At 36.4% G+C, this 22,047-nt stretch overlaps 2 protein-coding genes across 2 annotated transcripts in view; one reads left to right on the forward strand and one right to left on the reverse strand.

Moving 5' to 3' along the window:
- Positions 1-21,148, reverse strand: part of LOC140939250 (aldehyde dehydrogenase 1A1-like) — a 199,714-nt gene extending 178,566 nt beyond the window's left edge. Inside the window, exon 1 of the mRNA XM_073388829.1 lies at positions 21,137-21,148. The gene's annotated coding sequence lies outside the window, so the exon portion shown is untranslated. The remainder of the gene's footprint in view (positions 1-21,136) is intronic.
- LOC140939248 (ovostatin-like) overlaps positions 1-22,047 on the forward strand; it is a 70,529-nt gene that overhangs the window by 4,168 nt on the left and 44,314 nt on the right. Inside the window, exons 2-11 of the mRNA XM_073388827.1 lie at positions 1,075-1,261; positions 1,716-1,893; positions 2,893-2,945; positions 5,492-5,512; positions 6,076-6,127; positions 6,693-6,766; positions 7,395-7,434; positions 8,202-8,289; positions 17,789-17,894; positions 21,616-21,861. Coding sequence (XP_073244928.1) covers positions 1,075-1,261; positions 1,716-1,893; positions 2,893-2,945; positions 5,492-5,512; positions 6,076-6,127; positions 6,693-6,766; positions 7,395-7,434; positions 8,202-8,289; positions 17,789-17,894; positions 21,616-21,861 — 1,045 coding nt within the window. The remainder of the gene's footprint in view (positions 1-1,074; positions 1,262-1,715; positions 1,894-2,892; positions 2,946-5,491; positions 5,513-6,075; positions 6,128-6,692; positions 6,767-7,394; positions 7,435-8,201; positions 8,290-17,788; positions 17,895-21,615; positions 21,862-22,047) is intronic.

The following is a 22,047-nucleotide window of genomic DNA, read 5'->3' on the forward strand; positions in this document are numbered from 1 at the left end:
GAGAAAAATATGGCGGGAAATATGAATCACGGTTGATCTTTATCAGATCGAATGAAATTTAACCCAGTCAAATATGGTCTTCAAAAGAAAGGTACATCAACAAAACGTTAAATAGCACTATCAACTTCTTTATGGTTTATTTTAAATTTAAGTTTACCACTCACTTTACGAGATACCATGTATTAAGCTTATTTCATCAATGCTGCACGAAATTTTAGGAACACTTTTTTTTTCAATAATAATGTTGTTTATCCGGCCCAGGCTGAACATTCTTATTTTTTCTGCCGATTTTAAGCAGACAATATTCGTGTATTATTCTTAGATTATGTCTTATATATGACGTTTCCGTTTTAGACTATTATAATTAGTGCAGGTTTTTTCGTTTTGTTGCCTAGCCAGTTCCCCTTTAGAGAATGGAATAAGTTGAAAACATATAATTGTATAGTATTTACAGCTTTTGAACACACAAAAATATATCCTTTTCAATATCTCAGCTTGGGGTTTATTCTTAAAATATTCTTAAAATTTTGCAAATTTCAGCCTATATATACTCTTATAAAAAAAAGAGTGTATTGTAAATTAACGCGACTTAAATTAACGTGAATTTGGTGGAAAACAACTTTCAAATAAAAGAAATTAATGCAGAAGAGAGGGTAACATTTCAAAATGAAGGAAATTAACGTGACACTAACAAAGAAACAAAACTTGTGGAGAGACAACAGAAACAAAGTTAAACATGTAATCTGAAATGGAAACTTTGTTCATTTCCCTAAACAATTCAAGTAAAGAAATCTGGTCACGTTGGAGGGTTCTTTGCAGTTTCACTGTTGTCGGCAGATCTCCCCTCTGATGAAACACTCCTCTTTCAAAGGTGTCAAGAATGTCAGTGTATCCAAAATAATGGAAATTAAAGTCGAGGAAGTTAATGCCCCACTTAATTAATGTTATAGAAATTAACATTTCAACAAATTAACCCGACTTAAAAGTAAATTTTTAAGTTTCCTGTAATAAGGTAAAGCTGGCAAGTAGCAAATGAAAACACTTTAAAGAAGTTTCTTTTGTTTTCTTCTTTAGTGGCTACTTGGTAACATCTCCAAGAATTTTCCGTGCTGGTAGCACTCAAAGGTTGTCTGTTAGCCTTTTCTCAGTCTCAACCCCTTGGGATGTGAATGCCACAGTTGTATATAACAATGGAAGAGGAATTATTGCAAGTGATGAAGGGAAGTTCACCAGCCTTTCTGATGGCTTCTTGAATCTCAAGGTAATAATAATAATAATAATAATAATAATAATAATAATAACAATAATAATAATAACAATAATAATAACATATTTATTTCATGAAGTGTTAAGTGGGTAAGCACTACTAAGTATTGCGAATATCTTCTAAAAGATTCTATTAATATCACGACTGCTACAATGATTACCTGGTAATTGCTTTGTCAGGGAGGACTGCTGATTTACAGATACAGTCGAACCTCCATATGTGACCACCTCTTGTAAGCGAACACCTCTCATAAGCAACCACCTATCATAAACACCAAACTTTTCCCAGCAAAAGCCCTAGCTATAGTTAAAACCTCTAGTAAGTGGCCACTAACTCTTTGCATTTTGGGTGGTCGCATATGGGAGGTTCAACTGTACCTGTAAATTATTACCTGACCAAAAAACAGTTGCTTATCATCTTATTCTAATAGATAATTTATTATTAACAGATCCCCAAGGATGTGAATGCTGGGAGGGAAAAAAGCATCAAAGCTAAACTGATGGTGACTGGCAGACCAGTAGGGGGAAAACAAGCCTTTAGAAAGAATGAAGAAATCACCATTGAAATTCCCAAGAAAGGTCTTTTCATTCAAACAGATAAACCCATATATAAACCAGGCCAGACAGGTATTTTTTATTTTGTATTTTATTTTTACTCCATCCTATAATACATTAGTTGTACAATAATACAATAGTTGTACAATATCAATAATACATTAGTTGTACAATATCAATTAATCAGTTAATATAATTATCACACAGTGAACGGGATCCCTGTTTAAAGATAGGAATCACTTTAGCGAATTTTAAATTATCAGGAAAAGTTCTTTGCTTGATGGACAGATTAATTATATATGTTATAGGACGAACAATTTGAAATGCTCTAACTGAGGCCAAAAAAGGGTGAAGTTTGTCTACACCAAACGACTTTTTACCATCAAGATTATGTAAAATTAGAAAAACTTCTATTTCATGCATTAATGAAAAACAAAATTTAGATCCAGTCGATTTCGAAAAAGAGCCAAAATAAGGATTTGATTTAGTGTAGTTTAGAGGCAAGTCGACTAGGTATGTTGCAGAAATTTTTAACATTAGAAATAGAATTTGGTTGTAAATATTCTTTGTCATCAATTTGGAGCCAGACAGGTACATAGCAATCTGATCTTTTCTTTGTACATATATGTTGGTTTAAGTGTTTCAACGACAAAATCCTATACTGTTGAGTGCTTGCAGATGTTTGAACCTTCTATCACTCATAATCTGATCACATGTGTTTTGACCTTCTACCTTGTGAAACTTACACAAAGGACAGCATTGGAGCAAGAGCATTTTGACCTTCAACCTCTCCCGCACTTTCTAACCTCTGGTTAGCTAGAAGACCGCAATGAGCTATGCATTTTTAATAGGAACTAGTTGATTATTATTTGGACAGCACATCTTGTTAGTAGGTTTATGTATGTGCTGAAGTATGAACTGTCACATTTAATCACGGCTCGTCGTGTACCAGTAAACGATGCCATGCCATTATTACCAAGCTAAGTCAAAATAGTGCAAAACTCACACTGTCCAGTTTCATGCTTGACGTTATGTGTAAAAAATATACTCTGAATGTTTTTTTGTTTGTAGTTAACATGCGCATTGTTGGTACCGATGAAAACTTGAGACCATTGAGAGGAAAGGTAAAAATCTGTTTCTTGCTTCTCTAAGGGCTAAATGTAATGTCAGTGATAATTCAGGTGTTCCCTACAAGCTTTCATGGCTAGGACTGCTCTGTGCTGTAAAATTCCTAACTATATATCCATCATTCAACCTATCCATGTACACGCTTACCAACTTAGTTGACAACAACAACGTGGGAGTATTCTCCACAATGAAGCAATTCTCACTTAAGTTACAGTCATCCGTAGGACTGACAAAGCACTTTCCATGCGACTTATTGAGATGTCAACCAGGGACAACTAAAGGAAAGCAGGGACCAACTCTATGTGTCTGTTTAAACAGCTTAAAGGGGCTATGTCACCCCACACGCATGCGCGAGCCAATGAAAACAAACTTGAAAAAGACGGCCCAACTTTTTCAAGTTCTGTCGGAGATTTTGGAAGGCTGTTTTTATCTGTCTAAATCTCAGCCATCGTTCGATAGATAGCGAAGTTTTGTATTAAGAATCGGTCTATGGTGATTACAAAATAATTTTTTGGCGTTATTTTGAAATTGTTTGCCTGTGGAATGTTTTTACGTGGATTTACTGTGACCTCTTATCAGCGGCCGTTGTAATGGCAGAGTTACTAGTGACGGCTACTCCACAATGAGCGATGGAATCTTTGACGGAATCTTCCCTATAGTTCACAGAACCTTTCTATTGAGTTATTTTAGAGGCTGTTGGCTCTTGGATTTTTCTTGTGCTCAAAGTATGTGGACATATAATGAAGCGGCTATCGAGTTGGCGGCGGCCGTTTTTTGTAAACGATTACAATAGCATCAGGCCATGAGTTTCGTGACGAAACTAAACTCCTGGCGAAGGAAACATTATAAAATTCGGCTGGATTCCTTCTTGTATTTATCTGGATTCACAGCAAAGATAAACACGACCGTTTGCTCGTCCAGATTGTTCTCAACGGACTTAGAGAGGCATGTTAGTACGAGTTAGATCCTGTAAATGTCATGTTTTTGAACTGTTTGTGTTCGAGCATATTTTTGGAAAATAGCAGAGTTTACTTTCCCTTTTTATCAACGGACTGCTTATAGTGGAGTAGTATACCAATGATGCTTGGTTCTGTTTTTTCTCGACGTCGCAGTGATTCGGCACGATCGAACAATTTTGCGCGATAATGTATGTTTCCCTAAGATCAAAACAAAGGCTTGATGTCTCTTGTTCTATCAGCATCTAAATTATAAAATCACTAGCGACAGACAAGTCTAATTGTTAATGATTTGAAACAGTCTTGGTCTTTATCTTCGGTCTAGCGTCTTTTGTAGTTCGTTTGTAAAATACAACTTCGATCAGCCTGTTCGATTTATTTTGTTGAATAAGACAATATGTTGTTGTTGAATTTTTGTTTGCGCTCTATTTTATAAATGGCATGCGTTTTTACTTCAAAACTACAAGTAAAATTGTCGTCACAATTTTATTCTTGATCTAGCATAACCAGAGAAAAAACGTTCCGTGAATTCTATCGAAATATCCCTTATCTAACCCATTTCGCTTGTTAACCTCTCTAAATTCGGAGCCTTGGACGTGACAGAGAAGATGGAGAAAGTCACGCGTTAAAAACAATAGAATTTTGACAGTTGAAAGTAATTTGCATAACCTCAGAGCGCACATGGAGAAAGTCACGCGTTAAAAACAATAGAATTTTGACAGTTGAAAGTAATTTGCATAATCTCAGAGCGCATGCTCTCCAGCTGACATAGCCCCTTTAAGTGGTCGTCATCACTGCAGCATAATTTAGTCATTGTGCCCTTTACTTATGAATAGCTTCTTAGCGAATTCCCATAACATGACATACAACCTTTTAACAGTGCTTGTCAATCCATATAAGTACCCAGTCTCTTTTTACCCACTGAATACCTGTGTTGAAAAGTCTTCCTTCCAGCACTTTTAAAGCTCCATCACTGTTTGAAAATAGTATACTGATACCTACTGACTTAGTTGAGACCGTCTAATGTATATATGGCAACCCACTGCCATGATTAGCTTTGCTATTCATAATTTAAATGGACAGTTAAAGACTAAATGGTTAACCCTTTTCAGCCTCATTATCCACATATGAATTCTCCATACTGATCGGCATACATTTCTTTAAAGAATGATTACTGTTTAAGAGTTTGATAACAAGTCAAAGCATTTTCTCTTTAGTGATCATTTTATTAACCCACATAACCATTTCTCTTGGCAACCTATGGAGAATTGTTAGGAGAAAATTATTGTTGGTCAATATTGGGACTTAAAGGGTTAAAACATTCAGTTGACAACCAAGGCAATGTAAGGGGTGATTCACAACAGAATTTCTTCCAGGTCATGGCCTTGTTCAAAAGTTGGATTGTGCTACTTAATTAGTGGAAAAGTAATATGAAAACCAATTGCATCATCCAGTTGATAGAGATTTATCTAGTGGATAGCAGTATCCATCTTCGAACAACTGGGGCCAGGGTTCTAGCAGTTTCTGGAGTCGTTGTCTTATAATTCACTGTCAGCATTATTTATAACTCTGACCTTTTCTTGTAGATCTCAAGGGTTACTATAACTGTAAGTACATATACAGAATTGTGTTTGTTACCACTATTACATGTATTTTAAATTGTGCAAGAAGGTCAAGAAGAAAGCATTTCTCCAGTATTAAGGTGATATACACAGGATCCTTGCTGGTATCCACTAAAAGAGAGATTGACCAGTTTTGTTCATTTCACGGAAAATATGGAAAGAAGTGTGGCATTTACTGGTGTATGTGTCTGTTTAAAATATGGCTTTGGCTTAACGTGGGGCCTGCTTTAAGGGGCCATGTCACCAATATTTATTTCTTCTTGGAAATCAACCAAAACCTCCTCTATAGGGCTTAATCATTCTCTTGACGACTTATGAAGTTTTTTCAGAACGCTAAAAGTGTGTAAAACTTCTAATAAGTCCAAATAGGTTGCCCTTTTGACATGCTCAGACTGTAGGTATAATTCCAAAATTACAATCTGTAGTTTTGTTACATCTGGTGTGCCTTAATATGATGCAGCCTTTAAGGCAAACACTCCTAAGTTTCTTGCTGATATAATTTTTAACTTATCAAAGTTTTAATAGTTATCTCAACATTTTTGTTTTAGAACCCAATTCGTGTGAGGAATATGCAGTGGGATAACCTTGATTTTAATTTTGGTAAGCAAAACCAATTTTAAGGATATAGTATTCATACAAAAGTCATGTACCTGTGCAAGCGTTGTTGTACAATTACAAGAGACATAAGATTGTGAGGTATGCACAGGGTGGCCAGAGTACTGACACGTGCAAAGGAGAAAATAGTGATTGTCATACTAGAAACCTAAAATTTTATGATACTTGCAGAGGATATCCAGGGTTCTGACACATCACAGTGCCCCAGCAGTGACAGATGTAGAGGAAGCCTAAGGTTATTTGGCAAGCAAAGAGTAACCAGAGAAGTGACACTTACTTAGGAACCCGATGTGGTGATGCATTCTGGGACACCTAAAGTAGAGTACCAAGGACGCCAAAGTAGTAACAAATACACAGGGCGCCCAGTGAAGCTTGTCTTATGATCTTGCCTGGTTCTAAAAACTGCCAAATATTATGCACAGTTTTATCCTTTATTCCTCATGAATTGAGGTTCTACCTTTAGCCTTGTTTATGTGCATATGGTACACATCGCATAATTAAAAAAAAAACAACAACAACTAAAGACACCCTTATTTTTTTTATAATATAGGAATAATAAGCCTGAAATTTCCTTTGTCAAGCCAGCCTGTATTGGGAGACTGGAAAATTGAAGCCTTATTCCAGGTATGTTTACATTTATGTGTTTGAAATCCATGCTTTGAGTGAAGGAAATTAATAGCAGTGACTTTAAAATGTAGTTAATTGACTCTCGTCAGCAACAGGCTGTAGAGGACATCACCGTTATACAAGCATTGGTTTTGTTATTTAAATTTGTAATGAGTGAAACAAAAGAATCCTTTGCTCCAAAAACCAATGCACTTCTGGTTGGCATTTTAATATCAATAGGTGATGTCCATATGAGTATTGCTCTAAATGTAAAAGCTAAGGGCTCACATAGTGCTACCCTGTGAGCAGAGGCCCTTCAATCTTCCTAGATTAAGATAAGTCGGGAAGAGGAAGACTTATCTAGGAAGATTGAAGGGCCTCTGGTCACAGGGTACTTGCAACATAGTGCAGTCTCACAGTCTTTACCCTTGTTGTTGTTTGTATTTTCTACTGAAAGTTTGGGAGTGTTATAACTCCATTTATACAGACTATGAATCATAGTTACCACGTGCACTGAGTGAAAAGTTCCTCTGTCAGCAGATCACTCACTCTGGTTAAATTTATAGGCATTTGGAATCCGTCAATGAGTTACAAAATTTTAGCACAATTAAAACCTACTTAATTTAAAATGTTGTTCATATTGCAGAGTGAAAAGAGGACATTAGTTTTCAAGGTTGATAAATATGGTAAGTTCTCAATCACAGTATAATACTACCTTAAGTTTTATTTTCCTGGACACAACATAGGCAAGGAAATGCTGTAAATCAAGGAAAATTGAGAAACTTGTTAGGCACGGTAAGACACATGTACTGCCATCAAACCCACACTTGACTATTAATCAGATCCCAACTTTTTTGCAGATATCAATGAACTGGTAACAGGGCTTGTTGTTGTTGGGAGGGGGGCGGGGGGGGGGGGGGTTGGGAGGTTTTGCTTGGGCCATTGCTTGCATGTTTTTAGAGTTTATGGATAAGTTACAAGATGACTTGCATGGACCATTGCCTGCTGGGCCAGGGTGCTTTAAAACTCTGACATTAAGGTACTTGCTTAGCAAGAAAGGCTATGAAAGGCCTTGGATGCTGCCTAACAGGTGCCTGCAATTTGTCCGCGGGCGACCAAAATTTCAGACAAGGAGCCTGCATGGGCGCCTAAAACCTTTTAATTCTTACGTCAACTTCCCGGTCAACTAACGACAAAATTCCCTGCTCATTCTGCATTTTGAAACAAAAATGTAAAACTTTTGGTCATCGGCCATAGGCTGTTGTAGGGCATAATTATGTTCTTGCCTTTCCTTGGCTACGGGAACAAACTTTCACTCTGTATAAGCCAGATACTTTTCATAGACCTGGCTTTGGTCACCATGGTAATAATGCTGGTAATCAGCAGGTTGTAGCCCTATTTGCTGTTGGTGTTTCACTGTGTAACAATGAACATGTATGTTTTTGTTATTCAGTTTTGCCCAAGTTTGAGGTCACCATAACACCTCCATCGTTTGTGGCATATACAGATAGAAGTAACATTACAGCAACTGTTTGTGCGCGGTAGGTTTATTTTAATCCTCATAGAAATAAGTATGTCAAAAGTATACTTTTTGCATACTGCAAGCATACTAATTCTGTACTAACCCACATGGCAGTACATTTACAGTATACTGTAAACCTACTGCACACTAACAAGTGTTACCATGATCTATACTTGAAATGTACTTCTTAAGGTGGCTCCCTAGAGTATTTACTAATAATCCGAGCTATCAAGCATACGTTACAGAAGGAAATCTAGTCACTTTGTCTTTGCGATTTTGTTCACGAGATTCACCTCTAAGGTTACCCATATAAGAAGGCTCCTTTATCAAGTTTCATTTTCTAGATTAAGGCCGTTGCCATGGAAACATCGCATCCTTAAACAGGTAGTAATTTTGTCATTTTTGCCCATTTTTCCTTAATATTTCTAATTTCCCGCGGTGAAATGTCTTTAAACTTTGCCACTTTATATTAACGATATTGCTTAACATTTTAAAGTGGAAAAAACATAGGGTCGTTAAGACGGTTTTGCCAATATTTTGAAATTTGTAATTTTTCTTAATAGAGGAGTTTAGCTCTTACATTTTTTGACAAAAAAGTGACAGTACAGCGGTACAACGGTACTGCGACTGTTAAGAAATGAGGCGGTTTTTAAAAAAAATTACCGAAGGAAACGCTAGAAATTCACGGTTAATTAACTGCGCTGACGTCACAAAAATCTGAAAAACACGCGTGGTTCGGGGTCGTGTGAGCAAAATACGCGCGCGAGCCATCACGCCCGCATGCGCATAATGCACAAAGCTACTGAAAACATGTGGTTTCTTTGAAGAGTACGAAAGCCATTTATTGAAGCCGTTTATTAGTATTATTACGGTGATATCTCGCCAGTTGAAAAAGGAGAGATAGCGGATTCAATTTTATACCTAACACAGGATGTTTTCTTCGAAGTACTTGACTATTGTAGTTAAAATTCGAACCGTGGTGGTCACTCGTGAGGATGGCGATCGTCGGAGATGAAGACGGTGATTCTGCAAGGATCGCAATAAGCCCTTCATTTCCTAATCTGCTGTACACTGTTTGCAGATCTTCAAATGTCAGCCCACTTTCGGATACTTTTTCAACCTTGTTCTTCTGTAGGGATAATTTCGACGGCGAAGTTTTTCTTTAAAAGTGCTCTAAAAGATGGCGCCGATCTATAAATCGTACATCATGTCCTCAGCTACACGTACAAGACGTACAAGACCGTATAGGTCTCTACGGACAACTATTGCTTTCGTAAAGGGTCAATCTGTGAGTAAAAACTCTTTCTCGTTGTGCAAAAACATTTTCTAGTGCATCTTGCATGTGCGTTGAAGGACGTTTGAAACAAGAAAAAATACAAGGATGTTGGTTCGTCGATGGAAAGGTTCCTTCGATTAGGATGCAAGTTAAGTGGGAAACCTTTTTTCTGATAAGTCTTTTAAACAATATGATAGAGTCGGCAAAACAACAAAAAATTACACTCCCTGTTATCTTGTCTTAAAGCCACTTCTGGAATTACTTAAATCAAATCAAATGTAAGAGAAATAAAGTGACCGAGGAGCTCCGCCAGTGAAGACAATCTTCAGTGTTTGTTCCGGAATTGGCTCGATCTTTCAGATCTTTCCACTGACCGTGGACCAAAGGCCAGAAACAGCAACATTGCTTCCTTCTGGGTTAGTGTACTTAGTTCTTTGTTTTATAAGTAAAGTTTCCACTCACCATTTACTTTGACTTTTTAACGTTTGTTTACTTTTGAAGCGAAAGAATTGATGTCTTTGGAAAATTTCTACTTTGTTTTTACATACAATTTACTCTTATGGAGATCGATAGTGACTTGTAACCGGTGTAGCATTGTCTCCTCTCATAAGTGTTTGACCTACACTAATCAAACTTTTTGCACAATGAGCTTCAACAGAAAGTTAATAAAGTTTGGGTGGAATATTTCGAAACTGAGAGGCCATGTTCGTGTCAATTTGCGTGGACGTCGCGCGGATTTTAAAGCTCGCGCCATACTAGTGCTCAGGCTGTGCACGGCCAATTTACACGTTACGTGAGCACAAGAATAAGTCTATACTGGAAATGTACTTGATCAAATCGGTCCGAAATTCCATTATACTGCTTTTGTACTGCATGATTATTACAGCACAAGAATAATAATATTATATACAAGGAAGAGTTTCAGCTATAGTGCCATTCTCATATAATATGGAAATGTCTTTATTGCAACCTTGGAAAGATTCTATGTTGTTGATTAAGTAACAAGAATATCATACAAATACAACAGCTGTCAACAACAATGGAGCTATGTGGTTTGAAAAAAAAATAAAGATTACTGAAGGGCACTATAATCTTTTCCTTTATTTTATTTCTTCTAAGAGATGGATAATGTGGTACAATCTTTGACAATAAAGGCTTCTGATACTGCATCATTAGTGAACTATTAAGTTCTGACAATGATTATTTTGCTTTCATTATCTTTATGGTATGCAACGGGGGCCGCTGGGCCGCTTTCATGCAAATCTCACTGGAATTCCCATGAAGCTAACGATAACAGTTTAAATGAAAAATTAAATTGGTGCTATGCACTATTGGATGGGTGCATTTTAGAACTTAACTGCTCATTTTCATTTTTAGGATAATTGTTCCATTATAATAAATCGCATGTACAACAGTCAAAGAAAAGATTTGTCCAAAGCAGATCAAAATATATTTAAGTGGATTCAGTAATTGTACAGTTGCATTACAACATTAATTTTAATGGTTGCATGTATGTGCATATGTTTTTAGTATCCAAGTTGAAAATAAAGGAGCGCAAACATCAGGCTTCGAACATGGTACTTTAATGTTCTGTTGTAGTTTTTCCTAAATGATGCACTTGGGAACGGAGCACAATTATAATTACAATACAAATTATGTACACTTAATTAATTACTGTAAGAACATCATCATACAAATAGGAATTAATGAGCCAGTAATTAAAGATCTTCACAGAGGATATTACAGGTAAAAGATCTTTAAAAAATAAATAAACAAATTAATAAATAATTACTTATTCCTTTGATTAAAAGGTTAATTTAACCAACGTAGTCCGTGGTCCGCATTTTAAACCTAGTCGGTGTTTTTTACCCAGTCCGCAGTCCGTGGTCCGCAGTCCACTTGTTATACTGACCGTAAATGTAGTGGCATCCACTCAAGGCTCTTTTGTTTGTTTGCATTGTATATTCTTTAACCCGTAGAAGCAAATCTGAAGATAAGAACTGTAAAAAATACAGATTGGAAAACTTTGACCGGCCGCCTGTCATTAAAGACACTGTACTTTAAAACACTGCAATCATGCATGCATTGAAGCTTAAATCATAAAGAGCAAGAAAAATTGTGAAGTGTAATTAAAATGACCAAAAATACAGCCGTATGTACTCACCTTTAACGTACCTTTTTTTCTTTCATTCGGTATTGAGCTTCTGCTTCTGTATAACGACAGATAAAACAGTGGGTAAAAATATCGATATTCGATCTTCACTTGCGAACTCAAGGCGATGACGAAGCTCAAGCAGTTTTCTTTTACTCTGACCCCAGTTCAGAACTCATGCTTGTCCCTCACATATTGCTCATTAACTTAACCGCACCGTAATTTTTAGGGAGTTATTATAACTCCAAAAATGGAGTAAAAATTTTAGGTACAGGATAACCCCTTTTTTGGGGTTATTTTAACTCCTAATTTAACTCCGAATTTGGGGTCATTTTTACTCCTGACTTTACTTACTTTTACTCCCAGTCTGGAGTTAAAATTACTCCGAAATGGGGTTACTTGTACTCCTTACATGGGTTGTTTTTACTCTTTTTGGAGTTAATTTAACTCTGAAAGTGGAGTAAAAATTTTAGGTACAGGATAACTCCTTTTTTGGGGTTATTTTAACTCCTTAACATCTGGGGTCACTTTTACTCCTGAAAAAGAGTTCTTTAAACTCCTTTTTGGAGTTAAAATAACCCCACGAAAAATAACTCCACTGTAAGGAGTTAAATTAGCCCCACTAGAGGAGTTATTATAACTCCCTGAAAATTACAGTGCGGTCAAAAAAAAAATCAGCATATCGATCACCAGGATGACCGCACTCGGACGGGACGATGAAAGACTGGATCCTAGCACCCGTTTTTTTACGGTTTTGGCGCGAATTTCTAAACGCGGCTGCCAAACTCTCTTCATTCGTTCAATCACAACAAAGATAGAGATGACGTGTAAAAGCTGAACAGAGCAGAAGAACAAGACTTTTATTTTTCCCTACATCGATGAAGATTTCATTGTAATAATCAGAGACTAGTGGCTGAAAAGGTAAGTGTTGTCCTTTACGTACCTTTCGATAATTGGGTTCTCTTTATACTTTTTCACTCTTTTGTAGAAAGATGTCAATGCTTGTGAGGTTTTACAGTTTCTTCTCCCGATCTGCGTCTTCTTCTTCTTCTTTTTTTTGTTTTGTTTTACTAAACAGTCCGTGCATTCATTTGAAGTTGAGTTATTAAGATGAATTGTTTTAAACAACAACAAAGCAGCAAAGTTCTTGTAATGAACACTTTCAGTCTAGGTCCATAATACAGGATTGAAAGAAAAATTCCTTTTTTGTATTTACTGTCCTACATGTTCACAGGAAAAGGCATCGTCAAATAATCAATTGTAATTTCAGTAATGATTTTATGTGTTTGAGGAATCATAACCTTGGTTTGCCCAGGCTTCACCAAGTCATCATATCATTTTGTCAGGCACAGGAATCATAACCCTGGTTTTTAAAGGCTTTATGAAATCATTTGAGGAATCATAACCCGTGTTGTCATAGCTAAGAATCATAACCACGATGTTGCAAGACTTATTAAATCATTTGAGGAATCATAACCCCCACTACTGCATTGTTAAAATCAAAGTATCACTCATTGTAGCTTGAGAGTATACTGTCAGTGAAATCATAACCCCCCCTTCCCCCCCCCCCCCCCAAATTAAAGGATTTCCCAAATCCTTTCATTTCAGATGTGTGAATATACAGGAAATCAGCGCAATGATTTTTGCTTTTGTTTATTTGGGTCTTAAAATTATGCTCAGATATTTCCCTTTACATTACAACGTTGTTTAGTGTTTTCATAGCTCGATCTCGGAGCGAGTAGTAAAGGCATAATATTGAATAATCACAAAATTTGGACTAAAGTAATCTTGGATTAAAATTTAAGCAGAATTAATTTTCGAGGAACTGAGTGCAGAATTTTAACACTTTTGGCACAGCTATATAGGCTGTTGAGACTCTGTTGATGGAGTGCTTGTGACCCAGCAAATCTACGTTTTTCCATCTCATGTAATGGAATCCAAGAGCGTCTTGGATTCTGGATTCCATGTGGTAGATTCCGGATTCCGGGTACTGGATTCCAGCCTTTGTCAGTGGAAACTTGGATTCTGGATTCCGGATTCCAATCGTTATTTTCGGATTCCTTGAGCTGTATTTTCGGGATTCTAAGGCCAAGGATTCCGGATTCCACAAGCAAAATGTTTCCGGATTCCGGATTCAACAAGCAAAAAGACTCCCTTATATGGGGCGAATTTTTAATAACCCAGTGATTTAATAAAGTAATTCATTGTTTTGGATGCACGCCCTTATAATGATATTAAAACTTAATCCTTGAACACCTTTCCATCTAACAGTAACAGTACAGTATTTGTTACAGTTGAGGACTTTTCTTTCCTCTTTAGACTGTAACAAGCTCCTCTGATGTGTTCTTTATTTCAGATTTTGATTTCAAATTTTTGCAAAACTATAATTAGCTACTTTTTTTCTGTCACCTACCTGACTATGAAAACTACTTAACTAATGAAGTTAAATACTTTTTTATAAACAGTTATAAAGACTTCTGTAAAAATGCCTGTGCCTTGATGGCCAAGCTGAATCAAGGACTCAGTATATAGTATTCAAGCAATGCCAGTTCATCTGACAAAACGTTTGTGGTTATTTGAAGTCGCTGACTACTGATGTGAGTATCTCTAAATCTTTTAAGTTAAGAAGACCATCATCAATCAGGATGCAATTTATTTTGTCTAGTTTCATATGAGAGCTGAAGGTGTTTATTGTTTCATTTAATCATGCCTTTCAACTGAAAATTCCCTTAGTGATTATTTTTAAAATTGCATATATGGCTATAGAGTCTTGAACAAAATATGTTTTGTACTTTCTTACCCACAGGACGCTATAGCGCTATTAATGCTAAAAGTTTAAGTAATTAAGGTTTGTACTACTTGTTAACCTGCAAACAGGATTTTTGTATAGTCTCCACAACAGCTATTTTGTGATTTTTTATATCTTTTTTAGATAAGTCTCAGCTATATTGTTTGTCAGTTAACTACTAATTATTTTTAAATCTACAGTTTTGATCTAGATCATCAAATATTTTTAAATAAATTTTTCAATGTCTTGTTGACTGTTGTTAGACTTTCACTATAGTAAGTATACACAAAGTATACTTTTAGTATAATAGGTATGTACTCAAAGTATACTTTGAGTACAGTCTGATAGGTGCAAGAAAAGCAATGTGCTGAAAGTATACTTAAAGTATACTTTTCCCTAGTACATTCCTGAGTCCAAAATTCATGCTACTTTTCGTATACTTTTAGTACAAAAAAGTATTATCTGTGAAGATGTTATAATGTACTTTAAATATACTATAACTATACTTAAAGTATACTTACTAAGTATACTTTAAGTATACTCTAAGTTAGAGTATACTTTTTTCACCCAACAGCAGTATACTTTTAGTACATTATGTTGGGTACTAAAAGTATATTTATTTTCCATGAGGTTAGCAAGGTTGTTATACACATGTAATGTAAAATACAGTAATTTTTTTTCCTTCTACAGAAAAATTTCATATCTAGTGTACCTTAAATTCTATGCAAAAGTAATAAGCTATGAGAGCTCACATCTCAAACTTTAATAGGATACACTATATACGTAGCGATTAAGTTCTTGGAGTGAATCACATTCAAGCAAGAAAATAAATTGCCACTAAACAGCAGAAAAATAAGACGGAAATTGCTTTATTCTTATTATTAAATAACAGACTGAGATTTATTCTTTTTCCAAGGTTGAAGTAAATTTTTTTTTTTTATGGATTCCTATTAATAATAAATTGTTATAATTATTCTTGATAAATAAAATGAATATTTTTTGGAAATTTTTATGACTCTTACACACTGGTGCGTGGTGCACAGTGCCATTTATTAAATTAGAGAGCAAAATTTAGCGATGTCAATAATAAATCATGAAGGTTAAAAATGTACCTCTCTGGACATCACATCAAACTTATGTGCTATTGCCGAAGTACCTGCCATTTCATACCTGCTCCCATTCCTTGTTTTTTTTTTAGTAATAACCATGAATGATGCCCCAAGCTCAAAGTTGCCTTTTGGCAACCTAAAGTATTATTATAAAATGGTCACCTGGTGTATTAAAATAATATTGGCCACCAGAACAATTTAATAATACAGTTAAACCTCTCTACAATGGCCACCTTTGGGGACGGAAGAATGTGGCTGTGGTGGAGAGGTGACCGTTATGGGAAGGTAGGGGTGTAATATGACAAAAATGTTTTGGAGGAGTACAACATGTTTATTGTGCTAAGTTCATGCTTACTGTATATCATAACATCAATCCAATCATAAATAATATACAGAGAGATGAAATACACAACTTGAATAATGTTTTGAATGAAAATGTTAATGTGACCTTAGTTAATTGAGTGGAATGGTTATGAAACCCGTCAGACTACTTTGGTATATATTTTTGTGGACCTGAAAGTGCACAACGTTCAAAAGAATTCCTATCATTTTGATTGTATTGACCAATAAAAACGTTGCATTAATTTATTCCGTAACAATTTGCCAACAGAAAACAAAGGATTGTGCACTTTCAGGGTGCTTCCAACATAAACTGCAGCACTGTTGTTTTTATCATTGATGTTTGCCGCTTTTCATAACCAGTCTCCTCTAATAACTATGATGTGACAAAATGAACAAGTATCGTAGACAATTTATGCTTACTGCAGCAGTATAAATTAATGGAACACAATCAAAATACGATGCCATGATTAGTCATCAACGTGCCTTATGGATCAATTTTTGTGACCATTCCTGACTTTTTCATCAGTCACTGAAAAACTGGCCCATTGTTAAGAGGTTATTTTGCCAGTTGATGAAACACTTTATTAGTGGCCATTTAATTGCCATTGTAGAGCAGTTCAAGAAAGAGTCAATGTATGGACTGTTCGCCAGGACAAAAAAGTTGTCATTGTACAGAGGTTTCCGTTAGTGTGACTGTACAATATACTACATAATGGTTCAAAGAATCAAATTGGCTGCCAAACTGTCACAATCAAATTTTTGGTAATGCACACAACATTCCAAGGCTTTATTAAGTTAATACCCGGACACCAGGGTGAAAGACGCAGATCATAAAATGGAGCGTAGATAATATTTCACGGGGAATGAAAGCATTTAATGATGACTATAGCTGGGTCTTAGTTGGCTGCCTGTAATAGGATGGTATCTTACAGTTCAAATAAACCTTTGGCGATGTCCAGATTGTATTTCCTCAGGGGCCTATTTCCAATTATTTGACAAGCACCCCGCAGCTTTCACATGGCAGAAAGATAAAGAGTTATGTTTACGTACGCCAAAGGGCAAATGTCAGATTTAAGTTGAGAATTTCTCAGAATAGAAACTATGCAGATAAAAACAGCTCACAACAATTCTAATGGATAAGCATGAGTATAAAATAAGTAAGTAATACTCATGCTTAAGTAAGCATGAGTATTAAGTAAGCGTGAGTATAAAATAAGGCCTAAAGTTGCTGGTACAAATTATTTTAAATATTCATTGTTTCATAGATATATTAATGATTGGAACTCTTTGCCTTCTGAAGTAATGTCATCTCCTAGCCTTCAGTCTTTTAAAGTTTTACTGATTAAGTACCTTCGCTCATAATTTGCCTTAAAATACTAGGTATAGTGTCTTTAATATAAGTTTATGCATTATTATTAGGCATCTAGGTTTATAATTTATAGTCTAATTTATGGTCTTTTAATATATGTTGATATATTAATTAATTAGCTTTTTTTTCCTTTTTTCTTTTTTGGAGGGTATGTCTTAGCATGGGAATTTGGTTTCCCCCTACTACCGTCCTGTTAACCATTTTTGTATTTTTGTTCAATTGTATATGTTAGTATTAGTTCACTTGTATCAGTTATGTATGGTTACGAACTGTGATTAAAGATGAAAGGATAAAACTGGCCTGAATCTACTTATTATTTTTGAGTAGAAGTAATAAACAGTTAACGACAATTAACTTGGTACAAATTCACTTTTGAGGTTTGGCATAAATGAGATTCTCAATCTCTCTATTAACTCCCTCACCACAAATTTGCTGTATGTGAACCAAAAAACCAACTGGTAACCAGCTGTTTTATACCACAGATACACCTATGGACAGCCTGTGAAAGGGAAGGTCAAAGTACTGTTTAGGCTCAAGTTCTCATATTGGTACAGACACAGGGAAGCACAAACCACAAAGGAAAAGGAAGTGAGTGTCATATCATTTAGTGTGTAGAAACATTAAGGTTCCTAATACTTTTCACAAGTATGGGACCATAGAAAAGCTACAATCGGTGACAAAATTGTTGAGGGTAACTATATATAGAGAACAAAAGAGTCCACACCTCTTCCCCTCCCTTCTATTCAAAGTTGGGGTGTTTGTTGTTTTCTGTTGGTAGCTGACAACATTGCATGGAGGGGATAGGGGAGGAAAAGCTTTAAAGTATCAGAAAGCCCCTTTAGGGCAAAGTGTCTCAACTAATTTTATCGCCTAATGTAGGCCTCGTTAGCGGGGTGAAATCTAGTGAGCAACACGGCCTTGAAACGGCAACACAAGGCAAATGAAATGGTGACAAATGACACAAAGATGGGTTGAAACTGTGACAGCAATGAAGACAAGCACAAAAGCAATCGTAAAGTGTTGACAGGGACATGGCTTTCCTCTCAAAAAGTGAAACAATGGGGTTTGAAATTTAGGCCCTCTCCACATTTCGATGCATTTAGGCCTTCTTTCAACATTAAATAAAACGCTTAGCGTTATCATCGAAAATGCAATGATTTGAAAAGACTCTTGATAGTGGATCAAAATGAAAATGCGCACATATCGTATTAGTGTGGACGGTCGAAAACGCATCACTGAAAACGATGACCAAAAATATCGCAGGTGCATGTGTTGGTAGCATGGGCAAAGAGTTTAACTTACATCATAACATGCAATTCTATTGTTTTCAAATGTTTTAGTGTGCATGGATATTGGAAAACGTGTCAAAAGGGTAGTGTTGACATGAAGCGATCAATTTGTTTTCAATGACAACATACCTTTGAAAAGGCATTAGTGTGGTCAGGGGGCCCCTTTAGCCCAGGCACATGTGTACCCACTTCAAGAGGGCCCAGAGAACACGTGAGTCATGAGATGAGAGGTAAAGAAGAAACTCTTAGTAAACTTAAGGAGGCTGAACAGGATGCCTAAGTTTGGGCATTTTCAGATCTATTCAACTGCGGTCATATTTCTTGGCTTTACATGGTAGCTAGGTTTTTTAGCAGCGTGCAAAGAAAGTCGTGTCTGACAGCCCGGGGCTAGTGGATTTTGCGATCGGGCTAGTGACTTCTGTGCTTAACTTGCCCGACGGGCAAGTGAAGATTTTTCGGAGAAGTAAAATTACAGTACTGTAAGACCAAATGTTTTAATTCCTAATAAATTCCTGCGGACCGAAAGTCGCTCCGACGAAGTGAAATCTGCGTAAACAAGACGAAGTATCGCATTACATGTCAGACGAGACAGATTGAGATCCCGCGCGTAAAGGAAAAGCAGATATTGAAAAAAGTTTGGAGGTAAATGTTGCCCGTGACTAATTCTTACTGATTCAGAGAAAGCTGTTTGTCTAAATTTTGCTTCATAATCATTTGTGAGGAACCTGAAGGTTTTGATCCTGAACTCCTGTGAAGAATTTATTATGTTTTTAGCAAATATTGGTCACGTGCGTTTCAGTATGGTAAATTCTAAAGCACTGATACTGTAGGTGTTTGTTGATTAAAATATATAGACCACCCCGTATTGTTTTCACTTTTCACGAAAATCTTTCAGATGAAAAAATAAAACGAACGTTTTTGTTCTTCTGAAACCTAAAACCTTTGGTTACTTGTAACAAGATGAACCCTAAATTTGCATAATTTTTGTTTGCATGATATTTGCTCACTGATGCGTGACTTGACACTCGCACTTTCCACTTTCCCGTGAACTTGAAACTTGACTTGGAAAACCGACTCCCAAAGAAACCTTCTTCAGAAAAATGATCTTCAGAATGCACTACTTTTGAATGAGAAACAAACTGTTGAAAGCTGTCAAATTTTTATGCCCTTTAATAATATAAACATCTCCCCTGTCAGCGGCTAAGAAATACTCCTGCGGGAAATTGCGCGGCAAATTGCACAATGAAGCGCTTTCACTGGCAGCTTTTTCGCGTTGTCTACGTTGTCGTTTAGTGTGTCAATTGAGAACTTTGGTTTCACGGTTTCAACGCCGTTTTTTTTTTCTTAAAAAATGTTTTTCTAAATTGTAAAACGTCTGAAATGTATGTTAATCATTCACGTGTTGTGGTGGACTTAGAAAAAATTCTACAGTGTGGCAGCGCCGAGAGCAAAGCAGCAAAAAATCAACCTAGTTGAAGACATCGGGAGTGAATATTGCGTTGAACTCAAAGAGTTACAGAAGATTGAGCATTTGAACATTTTCACAAGAGGTTAACCAGTAATAATTGTAGTTTTAAGCATTGTGTTCAAAGACAAACGTTTGTCTGTTATTTGGACCTTCATTCCGTTAACTTCACTTAAATTCCTTATTTCATCACTGTGAGTTGACTTTCAAGACAAAGTGACTTTCGGGCTAGTCGATGTTAGTTACAGCTTGCTCGAAAATTGACTTTGTTTGCACCCTGTTTAGGAAATTTGCAACTTTGGGTTATGCTTACAAATAACAAAAATCCTCACTTGTGGGGTCGCATTGCAGACTTTTGACTTCCCCTAACCCTTTGGCTTTGCTTGTGTCTAGCCATCTTATTCCTTTGCCTTTATCTTGTCCAATCCAGCCCATGCAGCATAGGGGAGACTAGAGACTTGCCCAACTACCACTGGTAGTTGGGTAATAAGTGATGATTTGTGTTATTTGTGAGCATAATCCAAGGTTGCAGATTACTAGCCTGCAAAAACGTCCGTTTCTTCTCGCTCTTCACTGCAGGGGACGTTTCGTGAGGAGGAACGTCTGCAATCCAGCGGTAGAAATTCAATACTGATGACGCAAATCAATGTTCTTCCGCGCAAAACGTCCCTATGGCCAGTGGCGAATAGCGAGGAGAAATGGATGTTTTCTCGGGCTAGCAAATTACCTGCTACAGGGCTGTGTCCCCCTTTATTATGTTTGTTTGTTTTGATTGTGTGCCTTATTTTTCGGGGTGACTTTTCATGGGGGTCTTAAAAGTGGAATAGGGACAAATCTCATGTTGCTTTGGCACCACTTTTCTTCTTACTGAGGAAGTTGGAAGAGCTCTACAAATTCCTTAGAGTTGGATTTGTGTTTTTCTTAAGTTTAAATGTTGGTTTCACAGTTTTTTTTTTCATTGTTTTACAGTTAGGCAATCAATACGCCAGCTGGAACATGCCCCTTGTTTAGGATTGTTTAAGACAGAACCCATCAGGAAAGCGAGTAATTTTAACTTGGTGGTTGTACTAGAATAATTTAAACCATATCAAATTCTTTTTCACATTTTTCAAGGGCTATAGAATAATGTAATTAATTATCTGTAATATAACACCGAAGGCAATTTCTTATGGGAGCTTGAGAAAATGAATTTCAAATTTCATAGAAATTGTGTAAACACAGGTAAAATTTCATGCGTAAGATCTCATCTTGGTCCACTTTGTGAAATTTGAAATTTATTTTTTAGGCTCCCATAAGAAATTTTCTTTGCTGTTATTACATATAACTGATTTCGTCTTTGCTGTAAAGTATTCTTGTACAAGGTTTTTGTCCACTGAAAATTAAAATTACTGAATTTCCTGATGGCTTCTAGCCTCCCCGCAGACGTCCTTTGGGGTTCGTTCGTCTCGCATTCTTTTCTGGGGAGAAATGAATGCACGACGAACGAATCCCAAAGGACGTCTGCGGGGAGGCTAGATGGCTTCCGTCTTAATATGTATTAATTTCTTTGTTTTAGATTAATGGCTGCACTGAAGTCTCAGTCAGTCCAGGCGGACTATTTCGCATTGGAAAAGGAAATGGCTACACTTACTATTTGTCTAATGCTAAAGTTGTCATAAATGCTACTGTGACAGAGACAGCAACTGGAGTAACCCTAAATGCTACAGAAACAGAAACACAGGTTGTCAGAGAAACTACAAAAGTGGAATTCCTTTCTACTACCCCCACGAGTTTCAAACCAGGCATGGTATTTACTGGGCAGGTAAAAAATGTTCACTTTTTGTGAGTTATCTGAAAAAGAGCTGCAAGGCCTCTACACTACAATGCCTCCTTTCTTAAGCAGGGTTCGCACAGTCTTGAAAAGTCCTTGAATTTCATTTTTTCCTTGAAAAGTCCTTGACTTTTCTTCAACTTTGAATTTAATGGCCTGGAAAGTGTTTTCTTCATG

The sequence above is a fragment of the Porites lutea genome, chromosome 5 (genome assembly GCF_958299795.1).
Source record: "Porites lutea chromosome 5, jaPorLute2.1, whole genome shotgun sequence".
NCBI classification, from domain to species: domain Eukaryota; kingdom Metazoa; phylum Cnidaria; class Anthozoa; order Scleractinia; family Poritidae; genus Porites; species Porites lutea.